A 26,680-nucleotide genomic window follows, 5' to 3' on the forward strand; every position below is an offset into this window, starting at 1 on the left:
TTTTGTTTTGTTTTGTTTTACTTTGTGAGGCAGAAAAGCTGCAAGGCTCTATGTGATGAGACACAGGTAACCAAATCCTAGGGCTGCATCCAGTCACTCGTATCAGTAACGCTGTTGAAGTGCGCTGAACGTTTTCCTTTGTGGCTCCAAGGGCTCAGGGGTGAAGTAGTTTCTGCTCCACAGCCCCATCAGATACCACATCCATGTCATGATCCTCCAGGTCCTGGGTGACTTCTACAAGCATCTGCAATGTGCCACCGCAGAAACAAGCCCGTTATTGCCAAGGTAGCTGGTATAAACCCTGGTCACAGACTATTTCTTCTTTTTATATAGGCAGTTTCTAACCTGTAACTTCCATATCGACATACCTGTTGCAGAGTGTGTAATGACAAGCTGTACTCTTCAAGCCTGAAATTCTGTTTAGCTGTGGAGGAATGGAAAGAGCATCCTTGAAATCCAAATCCATAGGAGCAATTTGAAAGCAACTTCACATTTAATCGATTGTTTCCTTTTACCTGCTTCGAGCTTGGAGAAAGACTGGGACAGAGGTAGTGCATCTCCCATTGGTATCTTGTAGATGAGGAAAGAACAAGTCCTGAAAAAGTAGTAAAAAAAGTGACTTCATAACTTCATGACTCATCACCAATGTTTAGGGGTGCTTGTAGGGTTCCCGCACTCCCAAACAGATTATTGAGCAAGGTCAGTAGGAGCAACAGAGCATTCCGGCACAAGTCCAGGCTGGGTGTGCAATGCATAGGGTAGTGACCTTTCTTGACGAGCCGCGTGTGGGAAGAGGCGCAGGATTTCAGCGTGGAGAGCATCGCTTTGCCCTGGGTCCATCATTTTGATTTCTAGGTGGTAACTTGTGCCGAACTTGCTTTTCAGGTCCTCAAGGGAACCAATGTACCTGGAAATGAGTGAAAACAGTGCTCATATCATCATAAGCAGCAAACAAAGCAATCATTGGTTATGAGCAGCACATGTATGTCCTCTTATTTATCATCTGTTTCTACTGTGCTGCTAAAGCAACTTACCTCCTTGAAAAACTGTGTTTATTATGCCCTTGGGACAAACCAAGCCAACATTTTCTCTTAGGTTAGGAAATAAAACCCAAACCAAACAAAAAATAAATCCCCCAGGCTAAAAATCTGGTGGGAACACAGTGAGTGTTGTGGCCCTGTGCCCACCGTAGCTGCCCCGACACCAGGATGGCCACTCGGTCGCAGATGGCTGCTGCCTCCTCCAGGTGCTGCGTGCTGAGGATAGCTGCCCGCTCCTTGCTTTTGATGGCAGTCTGAATCACTTTCCTGGGAACAGAAGGATTGCTGTTACCTCCCAGGAATAGTCAAAGGATATCTCCTGGTTTGCGCCTCCCTCCCCATAAAAACATGACATGATCAAATTATAAACAAGTAGATGACTATAAAAGACTTCGGTTATCTTCCTTGCCAATGAAAAGCCTGTCACGATAGCAGAGGTGCTCCAGCCCTCTGCCACCAAGTCAGAACCTCTTTGCCTGCCCAATAGTTATTACAATTGTGAGGGTAAGAGCCACCCTGTTCAATATGCTGCACACTTCCCAGTTCTGCTAAAACGGAGCTGCTCACCACATGCGGCGCTGCCCTTTCAGGTCCATGCCCCTTGATGGCTCATCCCAAAGCATTACCGTTGGATCTCCCAGGATGCTCAGTGCAAAACACAGCTGAAATGGAAAAGACACAAAGGTCAGGTTTAATCTGCTTTGACTTTACCTGCAAAATGGCCGAGTTGTCCTGGTACATCTCCATCCCCATGAATCTTTGATAGGTTGAAGCTCTTGACTCGAAAATGCAGGAGGAACAGGGACTTTAAAAAAAACCTCAAGTGTTCTAGGTTAACATTTTAAATTCCCCAAATCAGCTTTCCCTAAAACTCCCAAGCCTGCCGCCAAAGATCTGAAAGCAGTTTTCCATCCCATTTACTGGCAGATGCAAGTGGTGGGGCACAAAGAGGTGATTACCTTGTAAATCCAATTTGTGGTTATCGTTTATTAAACACACAATGCTGGTGAGTGGTGAAAAAAGGAGAGGGAGGTATCCTGACAGGCCGGATTCAAAAGCTATTTATGAAAACAAGTCATGCTAGGAACCGACTTGGCTGTATGTGCTGCTGGTGTAGAAGAAAGTAACTCCCCTCAAAACCACAAGGATCTTTCATGAGCATTCGGACATTTTCATTCAACTTGAATTTTAAGCTTTGCTCCAAGAGGAAAAGCTCTACTTCGTGAAACAAAAATTAGAAAACTTCTACAACATCAAGGACCATATTATGCTCTTATTGACAAGAGGACAAGGAACCCGACGCATCTTTGAATTTGAATGAAGGTTTTCTGTGCACCACAGTCAAGGAAGAGCGAGCAGGATTTGCTCAAGTAGCAAATACAAAGCTAGCATGTACCTTTCTGGCTTCTCCAGCAGATATCCTCCTAACAGGCGTTTTTAAATGCTTCTGAAGATCCAAGACCTTTGCTATGCTGTGGAGAATGAAAGGAAAAACACAGACATGATCACCTCTGTCTGCTAGCGCTGTGGTCAGGGGTGCTAAGGAACCAGAGACTAACATACTTGTTTTGGCTGGTAGGCATCACCTTGGGTTACTTGGTGATTTTAATCCTAGCTCAGATGGTAAATTAAGGAATTTTTGCAGAAACTCAAGAAAGTGTGGGCAGCTAATGAGAGAGGTGCGTTACTTGTGTAACTGGCCATGGACTGGAGCGAGTTTAATATTTTTCTGAAGTTTTCCAGATAAACTAGGGCTAAAATCTTCATTGGCAAGGGATTGAGAACAGAAAAGTAGCAGGTCTCATCAGAAGGAGATCCTGTTTCTCCAAGGTAAAGAGTCACTGAAGGTGCCATCTCTTAATCACACTAGACAGGTTTGTTAGCAGAAAAACCTTTCCCTGGAGAGAGAAAGAACGAAAAACTAAAATAATTTGGCGTCGTACCGGCTGATTATAACAGCTGCGTCTTCTTTCCTCATTCCTCTCACAGCAGCGTACGCCTCCAGATGCTGTTGCACCGTGAGGTTTGGCCAGAGCGGGTCCCGCTGTGGGCAGCAGCCCAGGCGCCCCGGGCTGCCCTGCCCTGGGGAGGAGGCAGCTGCACCCCAGCCCTCGAGCAGCACCTGCACAAACACACACACACACACAGATGTAGTGTCTTCCTCTAGGGTGAATCAATGAACCCCTTGGAAACGCAGAAATGCTTTCCAAGTGTGTGAGGAACCTCCTTAGCACATGCGAAAAGAAGGCTGCATCACTGGAGTATCATCTCCATCTACCACAGCTTCTGGTCACCTGAAGCCAGGATAGGGTTTTCACAAAACCAAACAGAATTTACTACTATAAAACGTTGGGTAATGTACCAATATGAGACTATCTTTTCCTAGTGATACTGCTCTGTTTCAAACATTCAGTCCCAAATTTGCAACAGTGATGGTATTTCCCCGCCTCTAGCACATGTCATTAATCATCCTGGACATAATTAAGTGATGGAGTGTTACCGATCCAATCCTGTTCACATTTGTTTTCCATTTCCTGGGTTTGCAAGGCTGTTTATGAAGAGGAGTTTGGGTTTTTTTTTTTTAGATGTCAACATTTTTTACAGGGCTTGTGAAATTTCGTGATGTGTTTCAAATGGACACTGCAGACCTTGTGTAGCTCAAACCCTTAGAACTGTAAGAGTGATTTTGACCAAAACTAGGATGTTCTTTGAGTAAATCAACACTTCTTTCTTCCGTAAAAATCCAGGGTTGCATATACGTAAATTTCCTGACTTAAGGGCTGCATTGCCAGCTTGCCTTATCACATCCTTCATTTATAAAGGCATCAAGATCAGCCCCCCAAAGGTCCAAAAGAATCACCTACCTCCCCAGCAGTCACTGTTGTGTCTCCAGAAATCATGTTTATAGTTGTGCTTTTTCCAGCTCCACTGGGTCCTAATAGACCTAATACTTCCCCTGGAAGAAATGCAAGAACTGTTAATAATAATTATTGCTAATAAGACCTTCTTCCATTTGCTAGGCATTATAGAAAAATACAGTAAGCAAAAGAGTCGTTCATTAACTTGTGCCAAGAAATTAAAACCATGAATGCAGGCGCTCAGGTGTGTTGGGTCTGGTTGCACAGAATAAAGTTCTAACAATAATACAGTCTCCAAATGCGACCTTCACAGTACATTGTAGTCATTTACAGGGGGTGCATCAAAATACTTGAACCTTTTTTAACACTAAAAGAGAGGTTTTTGACAGCAACTTTCTTCTTTTTCTTAAAGATGGTACTGGCTTTCTTGTCCTCGTATTCCTTGCGCAAACAGTTGACAACAATAACGGACTCCTGTGGAGAGATGAAGTGGGAGATAAACATTCTCCTCCTGTCCCACAAGCCAGCTCATCTGTTCTTACCATTAAAGCATTTCTCTTTACAGAGAAATATTGTAATTAAAAATCCAGGAAACAGAGCAACAGAAAAAAAACAGAAACCAGAACGGGACAAAAAAATTTAGTGCCAGATAAAATCCACCCGCTGCCAGAGGGACTGCGGGCTGGACCACGAGATGTGCACTTGGACATCAGATCAGTAAATAATAAGTGCATGAGGTAAGACAGCAGAGGCAGACATGGAGATAGAGAAGGAAAAAGAAAACAAGCTGGAAGGCTGGTTTCACCTCATCCTGCTGCGGGGAGGCTATGGCGCTCCTCACCCGCTCCCTCTCAGCCTGGACTTCGGGGCACTCCTCCCCAGGGGGGTCCTTGTTCTGGTGGGCAACTCCTCTCTTCTTCTGGATCCTTTGAGTGGAGGAGGAGCAGAGATGAGAAACACTTCCAAACACTTCCAAAAAGGCTTAGATTTACAAGTTTGCTCCCAGAGCAGTGCCAATGCATGGCCCTGCACAATTTATTTGAATTTGGGGAGCTCTTCCATAGACAGTGTTTGCTCAGATATTTATTCATAGGGGCAAAAAAAGTCCCACTGTAATACACGAGAATATCAAGGTCATCTTTAGCTTTTCTTTTATCACTAAGCATTGACTGATCCTCTGCTCAACACATGCTGATGATTTGTTCAAGAATTAAAATCCACAGGACAGGTTTTTAAAGCTACTTCAGCATTTAACTCCTAGCTGAGTCGTATTTGTTAATGTTTGACAACTTAATATTTTCTACAAATGTCCAAAAATCTTTTCCCGCATGATTTACGTGATCAGTCTCTCGCTGTTGGTGACAGATAAGCAGAAAGCAGGTTGCAGAAGACACCAACCTGATGAAGCTTAGGGAAAGTCTCCTTCCTGCAGAGAGCAATACTGACACGTTTGAAAAGGGGTTAAAATGTTGGATTTCAATTTGTAACTATTGATTCAGCCAGCTGTAGTGAAATGTTCTGAAACCTCAGCTATAAAACTTAATTAAAAAAAAAAAAGCTTAAATCACATTTGGTGTTTTCCGTAGGACACTGTAGTTGCAACACACTGGGTGGGAATTTGCTTCCAGACATATTCAGGGAAATTCCAGTGAGTAAAATCAAAACCCATAATGACCCAAAGGAATAAAAAAATCCCTCCCTTTATTCTCAATTATTCCCTCTCCTCCAGATCAACTGGTTAAAACTAAAATAATATGGCCTTTGCAAGATGTTTCTAAGCTCGCTTTTCTTCCACTGTCACCAAGGGTGGCCCAAGGGGTCCTGCCTGGCCGCGCAGCACCGAGCTCACCCTGCAGACTGGGACAACCATGGCTTGCAAGGCACCCCAGCCCTCGGCTGCCCAGGACACACCTGAAGATGGGATCAAGACTCGTTACTGCTTCTCCGTATCTCATCTCCAAACAGCGCAGGAGAAAAGCAAAAATCACGCAGTGGACGTAAGGCTGAAAAAGCAATAATGAATTAGATTTGAATAGAGACAAGACAACAACACTCGCTTATTTATAATTATAAGGGGATGTCATTTACTTCAGCTATTGTAAATGCCCAAAAGAGGAAGAAGTTAAATTGTTGCTTCACATACATTTTCATGCAGATCATTCGCAAAAGCCTTGACTTCATGCAGCAGTTTTAGCTCAGATTATCTGCACCCTAACAGACATCCTACGGGATCAGACACCACACCTTTCATTTGTAGAAACAGCATTAGACTGATTAGTTGGTTAATAATCTCTGCCTTATACATGAGCTCCAGTTAATTCCCCCAACCTTTTTCCCCACGTATGGTACAGCGTCCAGGGGTCACGTGAGACGCAAGCCTCTCATTACCTGAATATATCTCCCCTGCTAACATTTACTGCAAAACTTCTACCACTTAACTCATGTTTTATTTATGGGCAGAGTTGCCCTGGGCAAGTCAGTCAATCTCCTTAGAACAGTCATCCTTTCCAAAACAGCCATCATTAGATTGCTCTTTACCGAAAAGACAGCTACCAAGATGCGATTCCATAACTCAGAAAGAGACTGATCTTCATCTTCGTAAAACATAAAATGCTACAAGAGAAAAAAACCACACCAGTCAATTAGAAAAGCTCCTTAGCACAGTGTGCCTCAGTGCAGTGTTGGAGCAAGTGTGGAAAGTAGAGATACTTAGTTTTTTTTCAGGATGGGATAAAGGAGCTTTGATAAGTACTATTTTTTTGGTTTCATACTGCTTCAAAGAAGTCTTCCTTGGCTAATTTGGAGGTGCCTCGATTCAGCGAGGTCAGACCAACCTTTTTCATGAAGTCTTCTCACTTCCCAGTCCTTTAATTTCCTTCTGTCAACTCTCTTCATCCCTTCAGGCTTCTCACTTCCCCACCTTCCCCACTACCCTAGCTGCCAAAATACAGTCATTGTAACAGCTTTTTTTAACTAAACAAACCAAAACTATCAAAAATCAAACAAAGGATTAACGAGTCAAATCTTGGTCTCTTCTCTCACCCTGAAGCCTCGAACTTTTCTTCTTCTGTTGTCTTTTCTCATTCCTTGTCTTTTTGGCAATTGGCACTTTGAGACAGGGAATTTGGAAGACATTTCATCTTTTTCCACTTTGCACCATTAGGACCATTACCGAATATAGTAGAACGTGTTTACTTACTGGTGCAGAGAACGACATCCAGCCCAGCAGAGGAAACAAAGGCACCAAAGCCGAGAAGGTGTAGTAAAGTTCTCCATAAAGTTCACCGAACATATATGTAGTGAAAGTCATCTGGAATAAAGCAGAGAGACTATTTCCAATATTAATGTTTCTTGCTAAAAAATGGGCTATTTGTCACCGATTTGAGTTATTTTACTGAATATCAGTATATTTTAAGTGAAACCTTAGCTGGAAAGATGTCTACATCAAACACCTGGGAGTGAAAATTCACTTTGCTTACCAGAATGAAGATGAAAGACCAAATGTAACGATTGCTCCGTCCCGTGCGAAATTTGAAGGCAATTACATAGACGAGGAGGACAAGCGATATTCCGTATCCAATGAAGCAAATGATCTAGAGAGAGACTGATGTCAGTGAGCAGGAGATGGAGATAAATATATGAAAACCTACCTAGAGCAAGCCCTTTCGATTAAAATATTTAATGCAAAAGCTAGGTGTGAAATGAGGAAGGGGGATATCTTTCTGCCCATTTTCCTGCACGCGAAGAACTCACCGTGGGCACCAAGGTTATGACATGCAGGGGACAGATGCGAGTGAAGAGTAGCACGACCCCAAACATGAGGCACACCAGGCTCCAGAAAAGTGGGACGTCCACCAGCGCCTGCCCACACCAGTATGCTGAGGGGAAGAGCCCTGTGCATCGTAGCTGGGCATGAGCCTGGCGCTGTGAAAGCAAATGGGAAAAGGGATATTATTCAGCAGAGCCCAAAACATCATTCCTGGTCCTTCTCCCTTTCCATTACCCTTGATCCTCCCTTCCCTGACCAAGCCTTCCTCTCCCTTTCAAGCATTTTGAATTCTTTCTTAGTTTTACCGTTGTTTAAAAACACATAATTCTTTAAAAAAAGAGAAGAACTCACCGAACTCCAAAATCTTTATCAAACACACAAATTGTTCTGAGCCCAAGCCGATTTCCTGAGATACAGGGTAACATGCTTTGGTACAACCTTGTGCTCATGTGGTTGTATTTCTTCTAGCATCCTACGTAGACGTGCCAGCCATGCGACTGGCACACAAACTGCTCTCCAGAGACATCACATTTGCATCCAACTCTTGTGTAAGACTACTTTCAGCACATGCTTTTTACCTTGTAATCCTCCATGTTGCTCACTGCAAAGAGAGGTGGTAGACCAGAAGCCAAAACCAGCATGTAGCCAAGACAGATGAAAAAAATATCACCTTCTATTCCTGGGCTTCGTGACTGCAGAAGACAAATCCAAAAATCAGTAATCTACAGCTGCTCAGGGAAAATCTGGCTAGCTTGACACTCATTGGATGGTTAAACATGCAAGTGAGCAATTAGCGCTATGGTAAGTCATTTGTCTTTAAGAACACAAATTAAGGAAATAAAAAGCATTTAGCATCTTATAATTTGTAAGAAGTATTGGAATTACTGTAAATTGTTGAGTATAGAGACCAACTTTTTGATTCTGTTTCTTGCCAAATTGACATTGAAGCCAGGTGGGGTTCTCAAATATTATTGTCGTATTCCTACCACAGTGCCACATAACACAAACTAAAACATCTGATGGCATTGAAACCCTATAGAGTATTTAAACACCGCAGACAAAATTCTCATTAAATAGCCCAGTAACGACTGCTGAGCAATGTCCCCAGGAAATGGCCAGCAGCTGGGCCACCGACCCCAACCCTTGGAAGTTTCTCACCCAAATATGTTTCCATCTTGTCTTTATCACTTCAACATGGCTATTTGAATTAATTTTCACCAAGAAATGCAGACACTCACAGTGTAAAAGGGGTCACTCCAGATGCGGAAGCGTGCAGTGGAATTGAAGAGCCTCAGGAAGGTGTTGCTGAGGATATTCACAAGTATGGGGAAACAGTTGACGGGTTCTGCACCGCACATGAGCGTGAATTGGTAGCTCTGAAGATGGAAGAGCAAAAAGACGTCACATTCTTGCCCATGAGAGGTGTGAGGAGCAGCTGACCACAGCAAGGGGTTGAGAGAAAAGCAATGACAAATACGATCAGACAGTTTTATTGAAGAATGGGAATGTGGAGACCTGGAAGTGTGCCAAGAAGTACCACGAGTGAAACAATTGATAAAGAAAACAATTCCTGGAGAAAAGCACAAAAGACTTGCATTAAAGATTTTCTCTAAGGTCACCGTAAAAAAGCATACAGGGAAAGAAATAAATATAATCCTAATTTACCACAAACAGGATTAACAATATTATTTAAGAAGTTAAATAAATAGTGTCCTTTTTGCTGGTGTGTGCATTTTGCTGTTCCTCATTTAAACACAGATTTTTGGGGTTGTTCAGCCTGGAGAAGAGAAGGCTCTGAGGAGACCTTATAGCGACCTTCCAGTACCTGAAGGGGCTACAGGAAAGCTGGAGAGGGGCTGTTCACAAAGGCTTGTGGGGATAGGATGAGGGGTGGTGGGTATAAACTGGAGAGGGGCAGATTTAGACTGGACATTAGGAGGAATTTCTTCATGATGAGGGTGGTGAGGCCCTGGCCCAGGTTGCCCAGGGAAGCTGTGGCTGCCCCATCCCTGGAGGTGTTCAAGGCCAGGTTGGATGGGCCTTGGGCAGCCTGAGCCAGTGGGAGGTGTCCCTGCCCATGGCAGAGGGATTGGAACTGGATGATCTTTAAGGTCCCTTCCAACCCAAACTCTTCTATGATTCTACTCTAAACACATTTCTGAAAATCCTGTTGACATACAGGATGAAAGAGGAAGAAAAGTATCACTTACCTTGCCTGCCATGGATATTTTTATAGCTCCATTATGTTGTGGAATGCTTGTGATGTTTTTCTCAAGAGTTAGTTCTGCGATTATGTTTTGAGTCTTCAAAGCAGCAATGAAATCCTTGATTTCTGATCCTGAAATCAAGTCAAGAACAGAAATTAGCACAATTGGGTTTTTTTCTTTAAATTTAAATAGTTTCATATTGACAATTTCCCACTTGCAAAGCAGAGATACGTTAGAAAAAACCCAAACATTCAGAATCTAAGCAAACTTATATTTTCTCTATTTTTTATATTTTAATTAAATCAGTCAAACATAATGTGTGTTCCCATACTTAGTTTGTTACTCCTTTAAATATCAGCTACTCAGCTATCATCATTAAAACTGGATTTGCTTTTGCTCAAAAGAAAACACCCCCCAAAGCTGCGAATATATAAAGGAATGCACAGAAAGAGCAAGACAAGATTTCTTTATCAACTCTTAAGAGGACTCAGAGCAGTGCAGAAAGTGAATCAACATCACATGTTCTTCTTCACCTGTATCATTGAAGATGAGAAGATTTGTTGACTTATTTTGAATTCTCCCTTGGGTGGAAAGAAAATATGGGCTTGCTGTGATTTCCCCGCTACTGCTGCTTTCCCACACGTGCATTGTAACGAAAGTCATAAGCATTGGAAGGATATATATTCCAAAGAACAGCAATCTAGATGAAAAAACAGACCGTAAGTGGGTCCAGAGGAACTCCACCTTTAATTAATTGTGTGATTTATGTTGAGAAAGGCGAGAGGAAATTTAAAACTTAAGCAATTCAGAGCTCTACCAGTAAATTCTAACCTTATTCTTAGCTTCCAAGGATCTCCAACCAGTATTTAAACTTTCCCTCTGTCACTCAAGACAATGTCAAATCCTTTGTAAACCACCAAGGCAGCATGAGGGCTGCAGAGTAAGTAGGTTAGAGCTCCCATACTTACATGGACCTGAGAAATTTTCCTTCATGCTTCAGTTTTAAGAAGCGAACTCTCATCACAGCGCACACTTGCTGCCTCCAGAGCGCCATCCCGCTCACTGACGGGCTCGCCTTTTCAGAAAACACCGGGAGGTTTTGGTCCCTCTCCTCAAGGTCTCCGTCTTCTGTGTTCACCACAAGAAACATCATTATCCACAGAGAGCATTCAAAGGCCACGTTTTAACTACAAACAATCGAGGGTCTTTTGTTTTGAATAGAGGAACACTTTAATTTTCATCCACAAAAGCAACAAGGGCAGAAAAAGAGGTGCTATAATTTATCGAGAACATAATTTGCATTGGTGAATTCAGAATGGCAACACATGCAGTTTCACTGGCCTTGTAAAACACCTTCTGGCTGGTTGATCTCCTCCCAGCTTCTGGCCTGGGCAAAACACCTTTCAAAGGCAAATACCCTTTCAACAGCTGTCCTGACTCATGTGCTTAAAAGCCTATGGGAAGTTGATACCAAATCATCTAGACTTATTCAAGATAATGTCCTTTGCGAGAGGAAAGCAGAATACAACTGCAAGTCTTGACCTACCAAAACCTACCAAAATTCAGATTTAAAAGAAAATTGTTATTCAATTAAAACATATCTATATATGGAACTGTAATCATACCACACTTGCAAATGGGAGTCAATGTTTTACCTTCTTGATCGATGACTTCCTCACCCTCCAGCTTCAGGAAAACATCTTCCAGGGTTGTCCCACTAATCTCATAATTAACAATGCCCCGCATGTGACTGCTCTCGAGGTGGCTGAACAGATCTGCAGAAGAGAAACAGTCCAGTGACCAAGGCTGTTGTTGAGCAGGAACCCAAACTACCACAATTAATGTTGTACATTCTAGCATTCACATCATTGGTCTCCGTAACTTAAAAACCATGGTAGTATGGTTCTTTAGAGGGTAGTAGTAGAAAATTCAGAGGTCTTGATTACCGTGGGCCTTGCTGGTGAGAGAAGTCTCATCCTGAAACCAGAGGAGACTCAGTGGTTTTTAGTTGGCAAATTAGTTGGTAGATTTTCTTTTGTTCATCTGTATTATTAATATTAGCATGTCCATTAGAGGCTCTCTTTAAGGCTGATGTTAATGTATCTCTGGGCTTTGTAATCCCATGCAGTATGGATCAGGGAATAGAGTTATTCCCTTCACAGCAGCATTGCATTCTGCTTTTCCCACCACTTGGTTTCTCTTTACAACCCTGACATAACAGGCTTTTTTTTACCTGGGAAGCTGTCAGTGTTATCCAGGGGCAGGATGTAACACAGCTCACTCTTGTTCTGTCCTTTGAGCATGGCACCAGGGATGTACTGTTTGACCAGGGACGATGTGAGCTCAGGGTCACACAGGTCATTTATACGCATCCTGTTTGTATTAAAAAGCAAATTATATATATTAAATGAGAAAAAAAAGAAAGCATGTATTATGCATTTAAAAAGCAAAGCCAGTTGTCATCCTTCAAGCCATAGGGAAACCTTCGAAACTGGGCAGCATTTCAGTGGGAATTCTTATAGATGTCTGCAGTGCCCTTGGTTTTATCACGCACGCAAGAAATAGTTGAGGTTAAGAACAATGATCCCGGCCAATACTGCTGAACCAATAACAGAGAAATTGAAATCCAGAGAAAAGCAACTTTACATTAAAGCCATTGTACATCACTCTGGCACCACAGAGTATGTGGACATCGCAGTTCAGCTTACTCTGGTCCACTTTTGGCTGTGAAGGAGGTTGCAAAGTCATTTTAGCAACACACTCAGAGCTTTCAGGATTGGATTCCAAAGCAAAGCAGCTTGCTATCCAAAGCAAAATATTTTTGGCAGCCTCAAGAGTCTTCCAAAATGGATTGTCAAGATTTTTATTACTCTATATAGAAACTCCATGGAGTTACGGACTCTACAAGAAACACTCACATCAACTAGAAGCTTTTCAGAAAAAAAGTGATGACCAAAAAGAAAAGGATTTACCTTAAGTGATAGCCAATCCCCCATTTTCTCTTCAAGTACAGAGATGAGCCAACACACTTTAATCTCCCATTTGAGAGAAAAGCTTTCCGATCTAAGGAGGTAGGAATACAAGAGGGGGTTTACAACAGTGCAGTAGACTGACCTCACTTCTCCTTCTGGACTCAATGGATATTTTTATAGTGAAGTCAAGGAGTAAATCCAGGTTAGTGCTGACGCTATTTTTGCTGTTTGAACCGCTGCCTTCTTCCTAAGCACCAAGGTTATTTTTTTAATTATCCATACTTACAGGCTTTTGGAAAATTCCCCATGCAGTCCAGAAGCAACAAGGAAATAAGAGAAACATTAATTCAAAAAGTGTCACTTATTTGTGTGGGTGGTAAATCCAGATAATACGCTTCATCCTGAAGCAGAGCATAAGCAAGGTCTTGGAATTGCATGTCAGTCCAGTTTTAGCCTTTGCACAGCCTAGGTTAGGTGGTTGCTATCAGACAAAACGTGTTCAGCGAGCAGAGGCTGCGTCATGTCAAGATCCAAACACGGGCTCTGCAGTGGGAAACCCTACTTTTCTAACTGTGGACAAACAGAGTGTGAAAATCTGGGCTCACCAGCATGAGCATCGGCCTCCTCCATGGACTGGGTCGTGAAGAGCGTCACGCGTCCCGCCTGGCGTTCCTTCAGAAAGCTCCACACGCGATGCCTGGAGCCTGGATCCAACCCGGCTGTTGGCTCATCTAAAAGCAACACCTGTAAAAATGAACAAGATAAGACCTCCACTTGTCCAAGCAGCATTTCTGTGTTTACACAATTTCATTATGTGCTTTTAATGATATCACTGTAAGAATAAAATGCATCCTCAAGTGTCAGCCATCCATATTACTCTTTATTCTGTTATAATATTATTACCCTTTTCATTTAAAACACTGTTTTCATGGACCTAGATTCCTTGATCCTTCCATCAGCCAACTGAATTAGTAGGTCAGCAGACTTGGCTGTGTGACAAGACAAAACTCAAGACTTCATGTTCAAACAGTAAATAAAGTGTGTGTGTATGTGTAAATATAACCAGTTCCTACCTGAGGATTCCCTAAAATTGCAATTCCAAGAGACAATTTTCTTTTTTGGCTCCCACTCAGAGTGCCAGCTCGGATATCCTGGACATCACTGAGGTCCAACACGACAAGAACTTTCTGTACCTTGGGAACACACAGAATCAAGACACGGATTTTCAAAGCTCCGGTTGGATTTTAGTTCATACAAGGCTACACACAGATTAGGAGAGCATGACTTCAAGACTTTAAAATTATCTACTTTAAATGGATTTGCTTAGAGACAAAAACTCTCGTTGCTTAGAGATAGAAAGTCTCCTGGGCTGAGAGAGTTGGGGTTGTTCAACCTGGAGAAGACAAGACTCCGGGGAGACCTTAGAACAGCTTCCGGTCCTTAAAGGGGCTACAGGAAAGCTGGGGAGGGGCTTCTTATCAGGGAGTGCAGGGATAGGACGAGAGGGAATGGTTTAAGCTGAAGGAGGGGAAATTGAGATGAGACATTAAGAAGAAATGTTTTCCTTTGAGGCTGGTACAGGTTGCCCAGAGAAGTCATGGATGCCTGGTCCTGCAAGGTGTCCAAGGCCAGGCTGGATGGGACTTTGAGCAGCCTGATCCAGTGGGAAGTGTCCCTGCCTCTGGCAGGGGAGTTCGAACAGAATGATTTTTAAGGTCCCTTCCAACCCAAATCAAATGCAAAACTGAATTTTAACTCTTATGACCTGAGTGTAAGAAAGAATTGAAAAAAACACTTCTCCCCTAGATTAGGGTTGTTCTCATAGCCACAGAACAAGATGTTGGTGATAATCTTTTATAAAGAAAACACAAACTGTCCAAAATGCTGTAAAACAGATGTCAGACAAGGACATAACCAACCTCTTCCTCTACTTCCTTTCGCTGGATCCCCTTGATGTGAGCAAAAGTTCTCAGGTTTTCTTTCACCGTTAAGGCTTCAAAATGCAAATTAAACTGGGGGCAAACTCCAACTATTGCCCGAATTCCTTCCATATCTTGTACTTCAGACACTTGGTAGTTGTATATTGTTGCAGAACCTACATACAGGAATGAATGAAACAAACTTCTTACTGTGCAGTATTTCCCAGTTATAAGGAGACTGCTATGTGTGTATACCTTTGACATTAATTCCAGCACTGTGGATGGTTCTTAAGTGTTTACAGAGAAAGGCAAAACACTTTGCGTTGTCCAAAGCTTTAAACCATTCAAAAATACTTCAACACCAAAACTCTCTCTTGAGAACTAAACCATATTTCCTATAGATATGCGGCTCACAGAAAACATCAGGCCACCCAGATGAAGAAATAACCACCTGCGTATACTTGCACACATGCGTGTATCCACAAGGGATACATTAGCCACAAAGCTCGCGCTGAAGGAGCAATGTGTCCTAACAAAAAGCCAGACTGAATGAGCAAAAACTTAGGGTTTTTTTTTTTCATCTTTATCCCTTTACACTTGAAAAACCAAACAGCTTCTTTTTAGCAATCATCTTACCTGCTGAAGGCTTGGAAAATCCATTGAGCACGTTCAAGAGAGCAGTTTTTCCAGATCCACTGTGACCAAGTAGTGCAGTGATCTGGCCTTCATATATATTTAAGGAAAAACCTGGAATAGAAATGGATGACATTAGGATGGAAGCTTGTGAGAAATAGGCTTATACCTGTAGTTTGCTGCCAAGTATGACAGAGGGGTGGCATTTCTTTTGAAGGTGAGAGGTGAAAACGCAGATCCAAAAATGTAGGTCACATCTTCAGAAGTTAGGACTAGACTTAGTAAAGAGCTCACAGTCATATCTTGATTGAACTGAAGGAACGAGTGTATTAACTTCAATAGTTAAAGAATTTTGACTTCTGTTCCCCTAGATGTCCGTAAACTTTTATTTTAGCGTGGCTCAATGTAGAGTCCAGAGAAGGAGAAGAGCTCAGTCTTTCCAATGCACGAGATTTCGAGAGTTATTATAGCAGCTCGTCTTTGCTATCCCACTTCCCTTTAAAAAAAAGGACTTATTTTGTGGTTTTGTGGGTTGTTTGGGCTGGTTTTTTTTTAAGTTAATACAAATCTTTGAGACAATATCAATATTTCACTGTCACTTGGAATTCTTGTTAAACAAAGGCATTTAACAAATATTCCAAGACTATGCTATGACTACACCAACTACTCTCTCACACCCACAGTTGGCAAACGGACAAGTGCTTGGAGAATATTGCTCAGCCAGCAACCAAAACCACAGTTTTGTTTGCTCAAAAGAGTTCAAATTTTGAAGGAGGGGGTGGTGGTGGTTGGAGGGTGATTTTTAGAGTGTTTCATGGCTGTAAAACTCACAGCTTTAAGGAGACTTCTGCTGTTGCAAAAGATAATAAATAGTAGTTTTCCTGGAGTGAACAGGAAGATAACCTCGTAGAAATTTACCAGTAATTTACCCCAGCAGAAATAACTATCGTATGAAATCTTTTAACAGTGCTGGAGGCAGAATTGAGTACATCCAGTACATTTCAAAATTGTTTGTGTTCATATATAGTGAAAAATGAAATTAAAATAATTACAAAGTCTCGCTTACCCTTTAAGGCTTCAATTCTCTTGTCCTTCTTCTTGTATATTTTTTTAATATCATTTAGCCTAAAAGGAAGGTAAGCAAGCTGTTACTATTAAATCTCACAATGTTGGCATCTTCTTCCTTAAAGTCACCTTTGAAAACTATTGGAAGAATATTTCTTAACCTCTTCCTCAAACTGGTCCTGCTCGTTACTGTTCAGGGTCAGGGTAATTCCACCGGAAGGATTTGCTTTATAGAATTCATGTATTATGCAATAAAAAGCAGAATTAACTAATGTGCTTTTCTAAAAGATGTTTAAAAGGTTTCAAAATCGAACTCAATGAACCCTTAGTGAATGAAGCAGGAGGCTCTGGGGAATGAGATGACATGTGGTTATATAATTAAAAACAATGACGTAGCTATTATATTAGCAAATTTGTACTTGCTTTCTAGTAATAAACAATGGACAATGACAGCAATGGGCCAAACTAGCCCCGTAAGGATTTAAATAACATTATTTTATGCACCACAGTCCACCAGTAGTGTTCTTAAAGATGATGGTGAAGGGGGACAGGCTCACTGCTGCTGCTCTGCAGAGACGAAAGCGCAGGGCAGCGACTTGGTCCCTAGCACAGAGGAGGCACCATATCCAATAAACATTCAAATCCAGCTCTGGAGCGGAATGAAACACTGAACAACCCATCCCTTTCACATATTTGTCATTAAACTTGTGTGTGTACGTTAGATGGCTCAGTCTAACGTTCACCAGTGTAATACAGCTGTGCTCTCTGAGTCAAATATAACATGTAGGGCTACGTAGTTCATGCCTACAAGAGTCTTTACCTGATTGCTTCCTTCCCGTCAAAGCCTGGAGGCATTGGCTCGGTGTTATTGCTGAGGAAAGGATCATGGTTTCTCTCACCACCAGCTCTCATTCCCAAGTACCCACTCTGGCGCTTGAACCAGTACGACGGTCTCAGGAAGAATGTAGGAGGATATGGTACTCCATACTTGCCTAATTTAGAAAAAAACGAAGACAAAGTATCAAGCAAAATGTGCTACCTGTCAACACAACTTTGATAAATGCCGTGTCCAGCTATTTCTTCCTCTATCACTGTAAAATACAGCCTTTCCACAGTGTAAACGGACTGGCGAGTTCTGCAAAGTTGTCCACTCCTCACTATCTGTAAATGAAGATGGGTAACAATCACAGTAAAGACCTCATTGACTACCTTTTGGCCCAGAAGGTATTGGGAAATCAAGTTGAGTCCCTCAACGTCCTTTTAAACTCAGTGGTTTAGGGCTGCTGGAGTAAACATAAAGGATCTCTGTGCTTCACTGCAGGATTTAATGTTCCATTGGAGCCTGTTTTTGAGGCAGGGCCAAACGAAGTAGCTACATGCACCCTACTTCTGGGTAAATAGGGTTCTTCCCAACCATTTTTTCCTGAGCAATACAGAAAATTCAATTTTCAGCCCTTTGCATAACGTGGCTCACTTCCTTGCTATTAAGATGCTGTTCCACAACCCAACCAGCTCATTACCAGAAGACCTTTTTTTGCTGTTCCACATGGATGACAGCTTTCTCAGCTCCATCCCACCGCTTCTTTGGCACCCTTCCGCCTATGAGGGAAGAGGATTATAGAAGAAAAATGCAAAGAAGTTTGTATTCTTGCCCTTACGTTTCTACTTACCTGGCAAAACCCGGTCAAAGTAGATGGCCAGAAGCAAATACAAGATGCTGTCAAGGATCAGTATGACATACAGGTTAAAGACAGGGTATGATTCTATTCCATATTTTTCCAATTTCATCATCTGGAGGAGGAAAAAAAAAAAATGTAAATCAGCTGCAACGCTTCCTTTAGCCAGAAATACTACGTGCAAGCCACTGCTATGTCATCCTGACCAGAAACCCATGCCTACTCATGATTATGGTGCTGTTTCCAAGCAGGGCAACACTTTATTTTGAGCATAAGTATAAGAAGCACTTCAGTAAGCAGAACTCAAAGTCGTGCAGAAGTAGTTGTAACACCAGAAGAGCGCTGCACACCATGATTGCCGAGGCTTCATCTCACAGTTCTTCCATATCTTGGTACCCACTAGACACATCCCATTACTGCAATAATTTTCCAGATTGAAAAGTATTGTCTATACAGTGCTGGTAAAAATTGTGATGCAGCTGAGAATCTAACTGTATTTGTTATGAATTAGCACACCCTTTTTGGAAGTATGTTTTCATTTGACAAAGCATCTAGGGTAGAGTGGCGTGATTGGGTCATTATGGCAATGCAAATTATGCTGTCGGATGAACTATTAGGATGTGCCGGCTTTAATTTGAACATACCTTTGAGATGGCGGCTGTGAAGGCAAAAGGGCTGAAAAGATTAAAAATCCATTCCAAAGACGGTGGCAGGTTTTCCAACAACGTGAAATAGCCCAGGAATCCAAAGATGACATGAAGGAAAAACGTCACAAAACTGACAATATTTGGCTGCTTTAACAACGAGCTGGTCATGAAAGAGAAGTGAATCTGCAGCAGAGAAAAGCAGTAATTAGCAGGATGCATTTCTGCTGGTGATAAAGGAAGAAAATCATCATGAAAATCCAACAAGCAACATTAGAGACTTTAACTTGTCCCCTACGGATACATGTGGCACGTTACAAGGCTTGCATCACTGAGCAGACAGCTCTGATATTTATGGCAGGTCTACAGAGGCAGACAGATCAGATCCCCCTCGGCTTTCCAAGGAGGAAGCCCCAAGCTTCCCATTAATGCTGGTGTTAGCACCTCTCTTTATCCTGATTTCAAGTCAGACTCTACCAAGATACAATAGGAGTGATGTATTAGCCTACAAATTATAAGAATAAATCCCAACAGAGCAGAAGGTTTTGTTACTTTCACACCTACTCTGCAGTCTTTGGGTTTCAGAGGTTTGAATTAGGAAATGGAAAAAACTGTGCATCGTTTCAGAGGACAAAAGCAGACTTACTGATGCTATGCCATAAAAGAAATTAAAAAAATATATTTCAACAAAGCTGCAATCATGGATGACTGTTCCAAACATGATCAGTGTCAGCAGAATTGACGTTATTGAAATGTAAACAGTGTACAGCAAGCTCCAGGATAACCTACAAATGAAAACACAGTTATTTTTTCTTCTGTATCTGGTAGCACTTGCCATGACACAGCCAATACAAGACACACTCTTTTTAATTCTAATACCTCAAAACACTTGCATTTTCAGTTTCTATACTGGAAAGGTGTAAATATCACTGTCTTGCACCCACTCAAGTCGCTGCAGGTGCAAAGAGCTGCAGGGCATCTAAGCACTGGCTCTGCGGCCAGCAACAGATTTTTTTCCTAATGATGTGAAATACTCAGGCTCAGAAGACTTTGAAAGCCTGGTTTGATAGACCCCCTGCTCTTCATCATTTGTAGTTTTCTCCAAAATTTGTTGTTTCTTCAATTTGTGTGTTCTTGGTGTGTGTCCACCCACTTCCTCAAGGCAAGCAACACCTCAACCCCAAGAACCTTGCTACGTGCATCTCTTCTGCATGAAGAGTAGTCCTCCTTCTTTCTGGAGTGAGGACAGCAGAGCAAAGCATAACAACAAAAGATCCTTTAGCAGAGCAATGTGCTTCCAAACTGAGTTCCTCCAGCAAGTGCTACGTTACAGATAAAAGTAGCAAGACTTCTGCTTCAACATCATCTAAAAGTTGGCTTCAAAGAGCGCAGACGTATGAATAGATAATTGCAAATGACTGCTGCTGTGGTATGGGGAATTACTACTACATCCATCCTGCAAGTTAGTATACATATTATACACATAAGATCAGACAAATCCTGTACTCACAGTTTGTTTCTGTGGGACTTACCAGAATGCCATATCTTGCAGACCCATTGCTTTCATTAATACCTTGAGCTTCTTTTGCTCTCTTAGAACTTTCACTGATAAAAAGTACATATACGGGGAGAAGCACATTACAATGTAAATAAAGAACCAAACATGTTGCATTTTTTGCAGAGGTTTGATTGAGGGTGTTTTCAGACGAACGCCGCTAATTGACTTCATCTCTTCCCAGACAGAATGGTTTGTTTTCATCTAGAGAAAAGAAATTAGCCAACAACTTGATTTTCTGCAATGAAACAGCCAACATCAGAACAAACAGGTTTTCATAAGCTTTAAAATTATTTGTTTGCCAGTAATAATGTAACGTTTATAGGAGGCAAATAATGTCACTATTGTGTATGGGTTTGCATTGCCTCACGATAAACACTAAGGCTGCCTTGAGCCATGAGAATGATCTATCATTCCTTTCACTTTTGCAGCACGCTGTGTAATTAAAAAGTTAACGATCACAGAAAATGAAGTGGTGTTGCGTTGGGTGAGTTTTGTTGGTTGGTTTCCACCTTGCTCGTACTTACTTCTATGACTGCTGCATCAATGCTGGACTGCAGCGTTAGGAACCCGTTGTACCAGTATGAAGGGACTTTGCAGTATATTGATGAAAAATCGAAGCAGGTTTCTGTGGGAAAGAAAAAAAAAACCCACAAGAATTTGATCTCTATATTTTATATTTTCATAAATATGTGCATATGTAAGCATTGAAAATGTATTTGACTTCAGAGAGGAAATCGTGATTTAGTTTAGCTCAGCCTTTTTCCTCGAGCAACTATTTTTCTCCAAGAATAACGTGGTATTGGGAGTTGGTAGCTTTCACTCCATGGGCCACCTGACGTGGCGCCAACCTTGTCCTCATGGTGCAGAAGAACTGGCCATGCTCAGCTCTTCTAGTTTTGGGCTCAAAGTGCATAGACCATAAATGTACCCAATGCTGAGGGCAGGAGAGGAGCACCTCTAGGAAATCCAGAGTACACTGGAGCTGGGGTCGCATCTGCAAGGAGCTACTGGCTTGTGTGGACAGAATAAATAGCCTCTGTGTCATTTCCATTTTCCTATTAAGATCCATTCCTACCAAAATACTTTAATTTTTTACCCCATCCACTGATAAGCTTCTTTGCTTTTTTCTGATAATAGATATATTTTTTCTTTCCGTTAGTTTACTACTTTTAGTCAATAAATAGAGGTGCATTTGGTCAAAGATGCAGCATTGTTGACAAATGTGTGTGCAGGTTTATGTTTTAGTGTATTAAATACAAGCCCACACACTATATGTTAAAAGTACATTAGTATAAACACAATTTTCAGGGTGTGATGAAGAGAGAAGGACTACAAGGACTGTGGAAAATGAGTGTTTGTTTTTAATCTTTTTTTTCCCTCTGGTATTTGTTTCCTTCTAAGTGAACAAAACCTCTAATTCTGATTAATGCCTTTCTTGAAACATTGAACACAAACAACCTTGATCCCTTCTGAGTTGCATGGTAGAACAGAGATCCAACTGAGTGGTTTTTAAATGTAAAAAGCAAGTTCTGTAGTTTCATTTATTTTGTTACCGATACGGTCAAAGATATCACTTGGAGATACCACACGGTAGCGGTCAAATCTGAGACGGTAGGAGAAGTCATCCTTAAAAACAACACCAATAAGGTCTTCCACGAAATTTCCTTCTGGGAACAGGTTATTCTCATTTTCCACTCCCTCTATTTTTACACCTGTTATTCAACAAAGGAAAAAAAAGAAAGGAAAATTAAAGAAAATTAAACGACCACAGCTGAAACTGTGACCGGTCTTGCAACAACATGAAAATCAGCCACAGTTTTTACCCCTCAAAAACTGTGTTTACCATTTTCTCCTCCCGCCACAATGAGGACCATGTCAGGGTCAGTTCAGGCACTGCAGTTGCAACGAGGATTTAAGAGCAGTGTTACCTGTCATTGTAGAATTCAAAGACACTTTGCTCATTATTTGTCTGGTGGTGTTCGTTACAGGTGTGTATAAGACCGTGAATCCCGTAGCGTTGAAGGCTGGATCATCTAATCTTCCAAGGAAGGCATAAGGGATGTCTTGCCTCGGGTAGGAGTATATAATTCTCGATGATATAAAGATTAATAAGACAAAAAACCCTGATGTAATCCATTCCTAGACGAAAGGAAGGAAAAGCAAAGGTGAGTGGCAGCACAATGACTTGGAGGCTGTCTTCCAGGATGCTTCTCTTCCAGATCTGGTCTGGCTGCACAGTCCAGCTCCTCTGGCTGTGAAAGCCTTCTTTCAGTAAATAAGGAGGAAGTATTTCACAGGTGTAATAATTTTAAAATATGAGGAACATTCCAAGTGAAAAACATGTTTTCTTAGTACCAGAGCCAACGAGGTCTGCTGATAATTTTACAGCCATAATTGTGAATTGGACATTATGTTCTTCTGGGCAGCACAGAAATAGGATCAACCACCAAAAGCAACAAGCTAGCTTTGTAACAAGCCCTTATTATTCCTTGATATTGTAGTGTCAGAGGAAGAAGAGTAACAGCTGACATTTTTTTTGGAGAATGAGGCTTCTCACGTATCACTTATCAGAAAAACAACACAACGTAAAAATACTTTGTAGTGGAAATCCTAACTTTGGAAGAAGAGATACTTGCCTGAAAATTTTCTGTCTTCATCCTCCACACCAGAAGAATGTTTTTCCATAGAAGAGCACAAGTTTGCTGAAATATTTTTGATACTTTCTTGAATATCCCTGCCATTTTCCCATCTAGGATGAGAAAGAAAATATTATCATTTAGAACAAAACAGGTCAATGGAAGTTACTATATTTACTTGGGTAAATGGCACTTCTAAGGAAGCCAATAACATACCAAAGGTTAAAAGTTTTTCTCAGTTTGGACAACCAAGGAGAAGTTCAAAGGGAATAATCTAAGACCACACAAGAGAACAGAGAGCCGGCTTAGACTCAGCTGCCGCTTCCACGTGCACAGATTCATCCTCCTTCATCCCAAAGAAATTTTGTAGGAAGAGAAACCCAACTGTCTAGAGTTTGATTCTTCATCTACATAAAATAAACAACAGAAACACCAATCTGTCCTGTACTAAAAATCTGAGAGGACTGAATGGCAAATAGGAGAAAGAAAATATAAGTCTTCATTTGCTTTTTTCCATGAAATTATTTAAAGTACTTAAAACATACATGACCTGAAGCAGCATCAAGCCCATCTCCTGAGTGCAGTAGCTCTGGCTTACACTGCACGTCCAAGCTAAACTTCAGAACTTCAGATTCTGCATTTCTTGCAATGAATTTAGGTCTTGCCTTGGATATGGGGCTTGTTTGGCAAATCACTGCTCATTTGCAGCTATTGTAACCAGACTCTAAAACGTCACCATTACCTACGTGTCTTCTCCCCATATAGTCTATAGGGGGAAGGAAGCTGCCACTCAGGAGGTGTTTAGATGCTCAAAGTAGCTTAAAATAGAATATATACTGGTAAGAGAGAATAGAGATGGTAAGACACCAATTTGCCATGTTTTCACCCAAAGGTTGAATGTAATTGAATTCAGCTTTTGGGTGAATTTACTGAATGTAACTTCAGTACAGACAGAGCAGGGCAGCACTAAGAAAACACCAGCATGTTTCTTTATATCCTCCTAAAAATTATGCAGAGAGTGTTTATTGGGTTATATTTTTATGGGGGATATTTATTTCAGCTCCAACTCCGTTCACGTGGCCAAGCAGCAAACATCCTCTGCAAGAACAGCAGCAGTTTCGGAGTGACTGGACCAGCCCTGAAGGAGAGCAGGGAAGGAAACCTCAGACCATGTTTTTGTATTTTAATCCTTTAAAATGGCTGAAATGAAAAAAAATCAAAGCAACCTCAAAGGCATTGTGCTCTTTTCCCCTTGGACATGGCTTCCTGATTTCGTGGATTGGGCAGCTGGAGTTAATAAACGGTTCTACTACTCTGTTCCCTTCATTGTTTGTTTTGGGAAGAATTAAATATTTGTGTGCTCATGGGGCAATGGATCCAGAATCCTAGTTTACCCTCTGACTGTTAGCACAAGGCTTATCTCCCTGACTCTCTGTTTTCCCTGTCTGGATCTTTCTCCCGTGCTTCCTCACCGTGGAGGTTAAAGGCAATTTGGGAAGACTTTCTAAGAACTGCTACTTTTTTTTTTGCCCAGGTCTATATTTCAGTCATTGTGACCTGAATTCAGGATATTAGAGCAGTAAACACAAGGTTCACGCTGGAGTATTTGGGTAACTTGGAAAACGTGATGGTCTTGTAAAAACTGCACTGACTCTACAGACATAACTTAAGATTTCATTAAAAAAAAGAAATGGAGCAAATATACTTTCTAGAAAATTCCAACCAAGTTTCTACCAGTTTTAATCTTATTTTTTTTTGCCTGTGGAGCAAGAAACAAATACTCCTGGAAGCTGAAACACGAAGCCAGGGATTCAAACAAGTGGTGGTGCCTACAAATGCCACATGAACATCATCAGGAGGAATTTAACTTTCAATTAGATGTCATAAGGCACAAAACATACGCAGAAGAGAGGGCTGGACAAGACCTGAACTTCAGAGCTTCCGATTCAGAAGACAGAAACAAACATCAGGAATTTATTTAGAGGCAATAGTGTTTGTGATGCCTTAAACTAGCAAGAGCATCACTTGTAAAACTGGAGATCTCTGGAAGCATTTCCCTCCCAAAAGCTCAGTAAATGCACCCAAACTCCCGGCTCTCCAGGAACACATTTCCAGGCACTGTGATGACAGCTAACGGGATCCTGTGTGTGGCTCTCCTGCACCAAACGTTGTCCCAGGAAGACCTGTCCCATGTAACCACTTCATTTATTTACTGACGCAGGGATTCAGCACTGACTTTTTTTCCCCTCCCCTCTAATAAAAAGCTTAACAGAGCATGTTGTGACTAACTCCTAGAAGCAAGTTGCTCTTCAGGAGCACTGGTGAGAACCTCTTGATGCTGGCTATGAAGAAAGCGATGTGTGCTGCATCTTGTGCTTCCCAGAGAAGCCACAGGCTTTCCGAATGCCAGCGATTAATGCCTCCACGTGGGGAGTGTAGAAGCGAGCGTGCTCTCTCCACACCCTCCTGTTTACTAGTTATTGTAGACACAAAAACCCATGTCTGGTCCCTATACAGACCTGTCTTTACCTCCTGCTGAATGTGAAATAGGTTTGTATTGACGACTCGGAACACACAGTTTGTGAAACAGGGCTATTTTCTTACCCTCAACTTGAAAAAAACAAACCTCTAAGCCTGCCCTGTACCAAAAATTCAACATTTTAATTCATATGGAGAAGTTAAATTTGGGGGTCAGTGTTTCTAGAAGCTGTTATTGGCAATAGCAAGGCTGGAAAGGAGGGGCGAAGGGAGGGATTATTAGCTAGGATGACCCAGAGCTCAATCCGTGGCTCTTTGCCTGGACCCAAAGCGCTTCATTGGCAAGAATTACAATTCACACGCACAGAGAAAATCAGAATATTCTTGCTACTTTGCCCCTTCAATATTTTGATGCAAAGCTGAATGCTTTCAGAGAGCAGAGTTGGAAAGTCCAGTGCTCATGCATTCAGCATAACATTATATTAAGATAACAAGGAAAAAAAATCTAATCACCAAATGCAAACACCCTGCATGAAAATACCCTAGGTATAATTTTTCAGAAGAAGAAATACAAAAATCCTTACCTGATACTGCGTTTTCCATTAGAAATATGTCTCCTGCAGCTCTGAGATGTCTGGGCTCTTCGTCTCTTTGCGATCCTGGAGAGGGTTCAACACCGTAGCACAGCCCGATGGCCATGCCCCTCTCCAGCCTGACGTCAGAGTCCGGTCCCAGCGCTGCAGTCTCAGCGTTCTGGAGCGATGACCCGATGGGGGGGGAGCAGTACCTACAACAGCTGGCCCAGAGCCCGGAGATATTAACACTAAAATTTGCAGTATTTAATACAAACACCTGCATCGTGTGCAATAGGGCAGCATCTTTCTACCTGGCTTACGAGTCCTGGGGAGCACGGCAGCAGGAGAGCTCCTGCATCCTGAAAGGGAGAATGAGAGCTCCTAATTGGTGGCAAAGCAAACTTATCCTCTCTTGAGCTTCTCTGGGGGGGAAAACTTCACCACTTTCTCCCCATCTTACTCAGAGCCTGACTCAGCAAAGCACTCCTTCCTCCGCAGAGGCGAATCCCGTGTCTGAGAGTCAATGGGATTTTTATTTCTTGTTTCTTTTTTCCCCTTCATCTTTAATAATTTATTTTTTTTTTTCAGTTTCCACTCCTTTTAATTACTTTTCCAGCAGCTGCCATGCAGCTGGAATCAGGATGGAGTTT

At 41.8% G+C, this 26,680-nt stretch overlaps 1 protein-coding gene across 3 annotated transcripts; it reads right to left on the minus strand.

The window, feature by feature from the left end:
- LOC104056924 (ATP-binding cassette sub-family A member 9) lies at positions 1 to 26,229 on the minus strand. 3 transcript variants are annotated; one of them, XM_054083073.1, is made up of 39 exons: positions 26,040 to 26,229; positions 22,978 to 23,090; positions 22,270 to 22,480; positions 21,895 to 22,053; positions 20,866 to 20,966; positions 20,316 to 20,542; positions 19,430 to 19,568; positions 18,784 to 18,969; positions 18,134 to 18,254; positions 17,284 to 17,455; positions 16,465 to 16,523; positions 15,402 to 15,512; positions 14,766 to 14,941; positions 13,920 to 14,039; positions 13,452 to 13,590; positions 12,847 to 12,937; positions 12,108 to 12,247; positions 11,530 to 11,649; positions 10,843 to 11,002; positions 10,408 to 10,574; positions 9,878 to 10,005; positions 8,906 to 9,043; positions 8,246 to 8,359; positions 7,652 to 7,822; positions 7,378 to 7,491; positions 7,098 to 7,208; positions 6,437 to 6,511; positions 5,810 to 5,901; positions 4,704 to 4,824; positions 4,255 to 4,372; positions 3,905 to 3,996; positions 2,984 to 3,162; positions 2,437 to 2,512; positions 1,608 to 1,702; positions 1,188 to 1,307; positions 767 to 907; positions 516 to 595; positions 369 to 424; positions 1 to 244 (listed from the first exon to the last, which is right to left on the minus strand). In XM_054083073.1, the coding sequence occupies exons 1-39, from the start codon at positions 26,152 to 26,154 to the stop codon at positions 155 to 157; spliced, it is 4,938 nt and encodes a 1,645-aa protein (XP_053939048.1). In that variant the 5' UTR covers positions 26,155 to 26,229; the 3' UTR covers positions 1 to 154. The 3 variants fall into 3 exon arrangements, with proteins under 3 accessions (XP_053939048.1, XP_053939049.1, XP_053939050.1); XM_054083074.1 differs by lacking the exon at positions 26,040 to 26,229 and adding an exon at positions 23,194 to 23,384; XM_054083075.1 differs by lacking the exons at positions 22,270 to 22,480; positions 22,978 to 23,090; positions 26,040 to 26,229 and having other exon boundaries at positions 21,926 to 22,035.
- Between the last annotated feature and the right edge of the window lie 451 nt (positions 26,230 to 26,680).

Source organism: Cuculus canorus, chromosome 18 (assembly GCF_017976375.1).
Source record: "Cuculus canorus isolate bCucCan1 chromosome 18, bCucCan1.pri, whole genome shotgun sequence".
In the NCBI taxonomy this organism is placed as follows: Eukaryota; Metazoa; Chordata; class Aves; order Cuculiformes; family Cuculidae; genus Cuculus; species Cuculus canorus.